At 40.4% G+C, this 8873-nt stretch overlaps 1 protein-coding gene across 1 annotated transcript in view; it reads left to right on the forward strand.

The window, feature by feature from the left end:
• The window catches only part of LOC106148840, a 169170-nt gene that overhangs the window by 913 nt on the left and 159384 nt on the right, over positions 1 to 8873 (forward strand). The window contains exons 2-4 of the mRNA XM_013515569.1: positions 4549 to 4889; positions 5319 to 5430; positions 8452 to 8754. Coding sequence (XP_013371023.1) covers positions 4549 to 4889; positions 5319 to 5430; positions 8452 to 8754 — 756 coding nt within the window. The remainder of the gene's footprint in view (positions 1 to 4548; positions 4890 to 5318; positions 5431 to 8451; positions 8755 to 8873) is intronic.

Raw genomic sequence — 8873 nt, forward strand, 5'->3', positions numbered from 1 at the left:
CCTTGTACTTTCTATGTAGCCCAAGCTGGCCTGAAATTCATGGTGATCCTACTGTTTCCGCTTCCTGGGTTGTGCCTATAAGCATGCATCACTGTGTCCAGCCTCCTCTAATTACTTACTGTAGTTGTACATTTTTGTTATATGTTGATTCAAAGATGAACAGCAAAGGATGCAGATAAAGGAAATAATAACCAGGAGACTGATGAACATATATAGAGAAAGAAGAAGAAATATCATATGCAACAGATGGTAATGAAGGCATACGTTTAAAAACAACAGAGGGTTTCTTGTCTTCAGTTGGTGATCGGTTAACAAATACCTATGTTGTTAACTGAGAGTCTTTAAGCCAACAGGAATCATAAATACCCTCTTCATGAAGAAGGAACTGGAAGCCCAGCATGGTGGCACATGCCTATAATCTCAGCACTTGGGAGGCTGAGGCAGGAGGACCATTTCGATTTCGAGAGCAGCCTGGGCTACAAAGTGAGCTCAAGCGCAGACTGAGCTGCATAGCAAGACCCTGTCTCAAAAAGACAAAAAAAAAAAAAAAAAAAAAAAAAGAATAAGAAAAAGAAAACAAAAAGGAACTGGAGACTCAGAAAAAGTGTTTGTGCAGGGTTACAGTTACTCTTCTTTCTATAATAGTTCAGTAAAATTGACTCACATATGTGATCATATCAAGTCAGTGATGAAAGCCTAGCTTCCAAATAGCTTATTATTGTTTTACTTTCTTTTAAGACTTGGCACAAAACCCAAGACTATTGCAACAGACATATCTCCAGTCTTACTTTTGTATTTTGAGACAAAGTCTCAGTTGTTAAGTTGCCTGGGCTGGACTCAAACTTGCAATTTTCCCACCTCAATCTTCTAGAAAGCTGGGATTATAGGTGTGCACTACCAAGCCCAGCTTATTTTAGTTTTTTGAAGACTAAATTTTTTAAAGAGAAGATGCACACGTAAAAGCCTTCACATAGAAGGCTTTTAATATTCATTCTCAAACATTTGTTTAGTTCAAACCGTGTAAAAGACACTACATTAGGTGGGTCCTCTAAAATATAAAATTCGAGGAAATGACAGATAATTTCTGGTTTAAAAAACCAAATTATGAAAATTTAATATTTACTCAACACTTGTAAGATAAAAGGAACTCACCAGAGCACCTCTTCTGCAAGCACCTGAATTCTTTGGTTTGCTCAGCAGAAATGAGGGTGATACTAATGAGAGCTGGGTCAGGAGCTCAGATCTTGACAGTTTTGTGCTAGGAATGTTAAATGCGACCAGTCTTTCGGGATCTCACAAGTTACTTCTGGTCTAAAGGAGAGTATGGCTGGTAGGACTGATGGTGACCCAGTGACCACTGGATGAGTGAACGGTCACAAAGCAGGGCAAGGAGCCATCCATGGCAAAAAAAAAATTATCTGGCCACAGAAGGCACCAGGCAGCCAGGGACTGAGACATGGGTCTTGGGATACAGGGTTGGGAATGATGTAGAATTCAGTTGGTGGAAATTACTACTTCTTCCTTACTTCGGCTGTTTCTTCACATGTCTAGAGAGCTCAAGTAGTGAGACATTGCTGGCCCCTCTCTACTCTCACTCCCTGTGTTCCCAAAGAGGTGTCTCAGTTGCTTAGTGAGTTTAGAAAAACATAAACTGAGTTTGACAGTCACTCTCTCTTTATTTTTATTTTCTGGGAGCTGGCTGCCTAGAGGGCACATGCCCACACGGCTATGTCTAAATGGATTTTCTTGCTCGATTTTGGAGTTCAGTCACAGGAAGACCATTTGCCTGTGTTGCTTAACCCAGACTTTATCAGTAGTAGAAGGGATATTTTGACCCTGCATAGGCTTTGGGCCTTATTTCTTGGTTTAAGAACTTGGGTGGGTAATTTATTAGGTCACTTTTTGGAGACACCTGTAAGGTCTACTGGGAAAACATTCTGGTGGGCCAAAATCCTGGTGTGAGTACGTTGGTTTACCTTTGCTCCTCCTGGTGATCTCACAGTATTTTACAGCATAACTAATTATTTGTATTGCTATTGTGTACAAGGCAAAGGCTTCTCTTTGTGGGCTTAATGTCTAGAAAGGATCCCAGTAAGTAAAGTAAATATGGGACGCAGATTCCTAACACAGCATCTCAGAACCCAAGTTGGGAGGCTGAAGTGAAAACAAAGACAGAAAGAGTACAGGAGAGCACATTCTTCCACTGGGGCATTCAGGAGTACTAAGTCTAGAACCAGCTCAGCACAGCTCACATTCTGCACCAGATTCAAAAAACCAAATAGGCCAGTTAACTAAAGTAAAATTGTTCCAATGTTTCCCAGGCAGAATATGACTGTTCTTAAAACTGAAATGTCCTTGAAAAATTTCTGGTAACTCAGAAATTAATGTTCAAAACCCAACATCAAGGGAGTTTTTATGTCTATAAAGCACTTCTATCATTACAGTTCTCTGTTAAAGAAACATGTATGTTTGAATAAGTAAAGGATGGTAAAGCTTGCAAACAGTGACTAGACCAACCATTCAGGTTTGTGGCTTAGTTTTAATAATTTGTATTGTTAGGCATATGACATCACCAAAGCTGTAATAGCATAAAAATGAGTTTGGTCTTTGGAGTCCATCCCTGAAGGGAGTATTCATGTCTTCCTTCATCTTCACTTTACTTCTTCCTTTTTTAGGTGGTAAGGAAAGAGATTTTGAAGAGGCTTTTCCCTCGTTTCCAAGGAAAAAGAGTTTGTGTGAGGTGGATCTTAAGATCCCTGCATAAAAGTCAGGATGTGTTAAATTGTGTCTAAGCTTCCGGCCAGCCTCCAAAGTCATATTGCCTGAAGTCCCCTAGAGTTTGCTTCCAGAGAACAACAGTGGTCTATTTATTGGTTTCAGTTGCTGTGAAGTGACCATTCTGCAGAAGTGAGGCTGCTGCCCTTAGCTACACATTTCTTTGTGGGAATAATCGTGAATCACACAGAACCAAGTCAGCAGCTAGGCAAGGTACAGACCTAGGTGAAATAATTTCGTAGTGTTAGCCGTTTTCATAAAATACATTGAAGAATCCTAAAATATAAGCAAATGATGAATATAATAAAGGAGAGATGGTGGGAAACAAGAAGGAAGAGTTGGAAATGGGAAGAGGATCAGTGGCGGGGGTGAGGGAGAGAAATGGAAAGGGATAAAAATGATCAAGATATATTATATGCACATACCAAAAAATTCTCCACAATGATCATCTCTATTCTTTACTGCAAATATTCACTAATAAAAGGGGGGAAAGATACACTGGCTCCGTCTGCTTAGAAGTAATGTACTTTTTTTTCCAACTGAAGGAAAGGCTTGGCTTTAACACCATTCTCTTCCCTCTCAAGTAGGTATTTGCTTATTTCTGTTCTGCTTTTCTGAGGTGTGTCAGCTAATTCTGAATATCCAGAATGATCTCTTTCCTTACCAGCCCCACCTGGCCGGGAGGATGACAAAATTCCTAGAGGCGATGTCAAGTGCACGAAATGCAAGCAGTGCTGTTAGGAAGTTGGCTGCTGCTGTTGTTGCTGTCCTCCTGGAGAAGACACTAGAGGGCTGGGATTTGTCTTCAAACTAAATGTTTTTTTTCCAACCTCTCCCCTTCCCTTAGTACCTGTCACCTCCAGTCTTGTGCCATTCCATTCCATTGGCCCCACAGATGAGAGACTCACATGCAGACGGTTGAGTACGTTGCTATTTTGAGTTTTATTTGCTATCTTCTGTCACTGTTAATTTCATGATCTCTTTTTTGTTTTGTGCTTCATCTTCTATTCTGAGACTAATCTTCAAGTTTTGATGTTTACTTTCAACATAGAGGCATGCTTAACGTATTCAGTTTTCTTTATGCACCAGCGAGACACCGGGGATGGGTGTGTCTTTATGTGTCTTCTACCCAGAATCCATTCTCAGTCTTTTGTCTCTTTTTTCCTAAGGCAGTTTCCAATGCTCCCCATGTCTGCTGAAGCTTGAAAAGGCCGTAAAATTAAAGCTACATAATTATGAATGCTATGAAAGAGGTTTTGACAACTTTTGGTGGCATTTAATTCAAGTTAAACTTCTCTCATTCAAAATAATAAGCATAATGCTACTTATTATGTAAATGAGGTGGCAAGGCAGATGTTTTTCATCCTGGTGCATTCACTAGGGATTAATACATACAAAAGCTGAGTAGGAGGGGCCACTGTTCAACTCTAAAACTTGAATAAGGGTGAAGCAAGAGGCGGGATGATTACTTTGGAGCTATGTTGTCCAATACTGGAGCCACTAACCACATGAAGCTATTTATACTTAAATCAATTAAAATGAAATAAAATTCAAAATTCAGTTTCTCAGTGATGTTAGCCATAATTCCTGTGTGAAAAGCTACATGTGGCTGGTGGCTCCGTATTGAAGAGCACAAAGAAGATTTTCATCATTGCAGATTGGATAGAGGTGCTAACCACAGAAGAGCTCAATAGAAAGAGGGATGTCTATAAAGTCTTCTAGCAACTGAAACTTATCCATAAGGGTCCCACAACATTCTCAGAATGGGTGTAGATCTATGAAGAGCCAAGAGATGTAGGAGTTAGGATCAGGTTGCTGGTTGAATGTCGCCTCTGTCTCTCAGAGGATACATCAGAGCTGCGCTTCCTAGAGTTTATATGCACATACATACCATCTGGCGATCTCTTCATCAGTGCAGAAACTGATGAAGCAAGTCCGGAGTGGGGCCTGAAGCCAGAGTTCATAGGCAGTTCTCAGTTGGTGCTGGTGTCACCCATCTACAAATCACTTTGCAAAGCAAGGTACTTAAGCCCTTCACAGCAACTGCCCGATGTACAAGAATATCCCCTGAAGTTAGCGAAATCACTTGATGAAGGAACCTTTAATGATTGCAGGTTGGTGCCAGGGTACATTTCACTGCCTGTAACACTGAGTCGTTTTACATCAGAGACCTGCTGCAGAAAGTAGAAATTGCTGCCGTATTACCAGGAAAGAAAAAAAAAATCTCATTAGAAAATATTGAGTACGTTAACTTGAATCTGTGATAGATGGTACTTTAATTTACCTTTGAAGGCACATCAGTTTTTCAGATTCAGGAAGGACTTGTTTTTAAAACTAGCATAGAAGAAACTGCCGCTCCATGGAAAAATGGCTTGTACATATAAAACCTCAGTCCCTAGAAATGTTTCTCAACCCTGTTTGCACAATTGGAATCACCTGCGGGCACTTGTAAGTATTACAGTGTTAAATTTCACCCTGAGATTTTTATTTAATTAAGGGAGGAATCAGTATGTTTTGAACACTCCCAGGACTCTAACATGCAGTCACAGAGAAGCTTTGATCATAACAGTGGCGCTCAAAGCTAAGCATGCATTGCAGTGCAGCCGTGGTATAACACAGATTGCCAGACTGCCTCTAGAATTTATGATTGGGCAGGTAGGACTGGGTGGGGCACTGGAACTTGCATTTCTAACAAGTTTCTAGGTGCTGCTACTGACCTCAGCTGGAGAATCATTGGCAGCACTGATTCACAGTCTTGGTGAACACCTGTAATCACCTGGAGAGTTTTAAAAACTACTGATGCTTAGATCCCAAACTCTAGAGGCTGTGTTGTAGTCTGAATAGTAAAGAGTTTTGAAAGTTTTCCATAATTTAAGAACCACAGATGAAAATAAAGCATCTTTTAGGTCTAAAGACCAGAAACACTAGAATCATATTGTTTTTGTCAGAAATGTAGGTTCTCAAGACTAACTTCAGACCTGCTGAGCCGTAATCTGCCTCATCACGTTCTCCAGGTGACTTCATGTACATTAAAATTGAGAACCACTGTACCAGATAGGTTTTTAAAAAGTAATTTATTGATTTATATACATTCACTTTAAAGAAATTCTGGTAATGATTTCTGATATTTACTAAAAATGTTTGGACACATGATTGACTCTAAATTCCCTGAAATTATTAAAGTGTTATTGGATTTTTATTGCACAGATTTAAACCTGTCAGTTTCTACTTGCATTGTAACCAAAGACATTGATAATGCTAGCAGGAAGGAACTGTGGACTTTCAAGTCTCAAGGTCAACAGCAACCAAGTTTTTCACATATTTACATGGATTACTTAAAGTACTTTTTAGGTTAATGCATCTTAATTTTGAGAAAATCGTACACTTTCCTACTTATACGCCATGTATATCATAGATATACTCTTAATTATACAACTTTTCATTATATATCAGAAAGATACAGAGGGTAGAGGTGTGGTTAAGGAATATAATGCCTTGGGGAAAAAAGAAGCTACATAGTGTTTGCCTAGTAAGTTTTTCTCAGTAGTATTTTATGGTAATAGTGCTAGAGATCATTACAACATAGGAAAACAAAACTTGAATGTGGTAGGAATCATCTGGAGATCTTGTTAAATGCAGGTTTTGATTCAGTAAACTCATGGTGGGGACCAGTACTGCATTTTTAGCACACTGCTAGGTGTTCAAATGTTTTGAGTCTCTGGACCACATTTTGAGTAACAAGGATGTTAGATTGACTAGACTCCTAGGAAGCTGTAAACTCATCTCAGTGACTCAGAAAGTCAAGTGGTCTGGTATAAATAGGAAGGGTGATTTTGTTAAAAGTGCTGATTTACTAAATTTGAGCCATCTGAGAAAGACTACAAAAGGTCAAACTTATTCATAGACTCATCATTAATGAAAAGTTAATGCGGACATGAACAGTCATTTAAGGCCACTGCAAAATAGTAACACAAATACCTCCGATGACTAGTAGGGCAAAATTTTCAAAATGTTGCAAGCTGTCTACATGCTTGAAGTAGCAATTTACATGCATAATTAGGTGCAATCAACAGTTCTGAAATGTAATATATTTTGTGAGCCTGTATTTACTTATGACAGATGCTAAAAAAAAATCTGTGTGCCCCAAAAAATAGAGGGGCAAAGAGAAAGAGAAATATCTTTATTTAATAATAGGAATCTTTAAAAACACATGACTAAATTTAGAACAAATTTGTTTTGAAGCATTTTATTTTTCTTTTGATTTAATCTTCATCTAAGCTTTGAAAGAAGTTCACAAACACATTTTGGAAGTAACAAGCATGGAAGAATAATAACCTACCAGCCAGCTATTCCAGCTCCTGTCTGAACTGACATGTGATTTTTATTTCTATATTGTAGAAAAAAATCTGTCAAATTCAAAACTTCATTGCACATACACCACAGCTTTTTTCCCTGTCTTCAGAAGAGGCTTTATTCTCTGACAATGCCAAATTCTTTTAGAAAATGTGAAGATTAATTAAGCTAGTAGTTTCCTTTTCCTAAATCAAGGTCTTCTGATAAGAGATAAAGGTGAATTTTTATCATTTTACCATTCTAACAGTGAATGTTTGTTGGGTTCTTGCTAGATACTATGTGATTTCCTAAGCACACTACACAGATGATCTAATTGGCCATAATAAAAATCCCATAAGAATTGTTTGTTTCTTACTGTGTGCTGGAGAGGGAAGGGAGAGTAAGTAACATTTATTCATTTATTCTCTTGACTGGTACATTACTACATAAGGGGTCATAATGTCTTTTAAAAGTATAATGAAGCCTCGTCTAGCGGTTGATGCCGGTTATCCCAGAACTTTGGGAAGGTGAGGTAGGAGGACAAGCTTTGAGTCCAGCCCCTGCAACTTAGTGATAGAGACCCTGATATATGACACAGACCCTGGGGTCTATGTAGCTGACCCCTGGGGTCTATGTAGCTGACCCCAGTATATGTAGCTGAGTGAGAAGGTCCCAGGATCTATGCCCAGTATCACCAGACAAACAAACCTCATTTTATTTTTAAAAAAATCTCAATTTGAAATCCAGTTTAAAGAAATATTGAAGAAGAAGGGACTGGGTAAGTCAGTCCCCAAACTTTTTCTTTCCAAAAGCACGTTCGTGTTGCATTATCCTAATTGCTGTCTGCACTGATTAAAGTGGCAATTAATTTCTGTCACACTTACACGCAGAGTCAGAGATTAAGAGACTGCAGTGAAGGATGCACACTAATGATGTGCTCTTATGCACCTACCGGAATAGCGTGCAAGTTGTGTCTAAGTTAATGCAAACCAGACATGAGATGAACAATGCAATTTGCCAGTTTCATTAGGCAAGTGTTATCTGCTTTCCATTATATGTTGGGAGAAAAAGCTACCCTCTGGTAGGAAATGTATGAATAGTTCATTCATCTGCGGATCCATTTGGGGGCATGATGGAACCTAAAGCCAGAACAATAGGCTTATTTAATATTAAACAGGTTCTTAATAACCCGCTATTTCCCTCCATAGGTCCTTCTAAGACTTGTCGAGTTCACTTAGCTGTCTGCTAAAGTTGTAAGCTACTCCCTAGGACCAAGGGGTGCTGGACTTAGAAGTCACTCTGATCACCTGACTGACCGTGAGTCCCACTGTAAGGCTTTCCTAGTCTCCCCTTGCCATCCTTCCTATCTACATTTATGGACGCATTTCGCTCCCTGCCTCGACTCTGGTCCCCCCAGAGCTTCCTAGAGTCTTGCCCTGCCAGCACAGAACTCGCCACTTGGGAGAGGGCGCCCACCCTGGGGCGCGTTGCGTGAAAGCCTGGCAGCTACACCTCGCTTCTTCCTCCTCCTGCCCTCAGCCGCGGACCTTCACGCCACATCCCCGCGCACCCGGCGACTCGGGTCGTCCCTGGCCTCGCGGGCCCCACCCCTCCCCAGGTCTACCCCGCGATCGGGCGGGAGACAAGGTTAGGTCGATTCCTGCCCGGAATTCGCCGTCCGCTTCTCCCCGCCCCTGGTGCCTGGAGCGGGGCTGCGCGGTGCCCGCGGACTTCGGAGCGGGGCCGGGACTCCCTCGCCACGCTCG

The sequence above is a fragment of the Chinchilla lanigera genome, unplaced genomic scaffold (genome assembly GCF_000276665.1).
Source record: "Chinchilla lanigera isolate Chin_1 unplaced genomic scaffold, ChiLan1.0 scaffold00029, whole genome shotgun sequence".
Classification (NCBI taxonomy): Eukaryota; Metazoa; Chordata; class Mammalia; order Rodentia; family Chinchillidae; genus Chinchilla; species Chinchilla lanigera.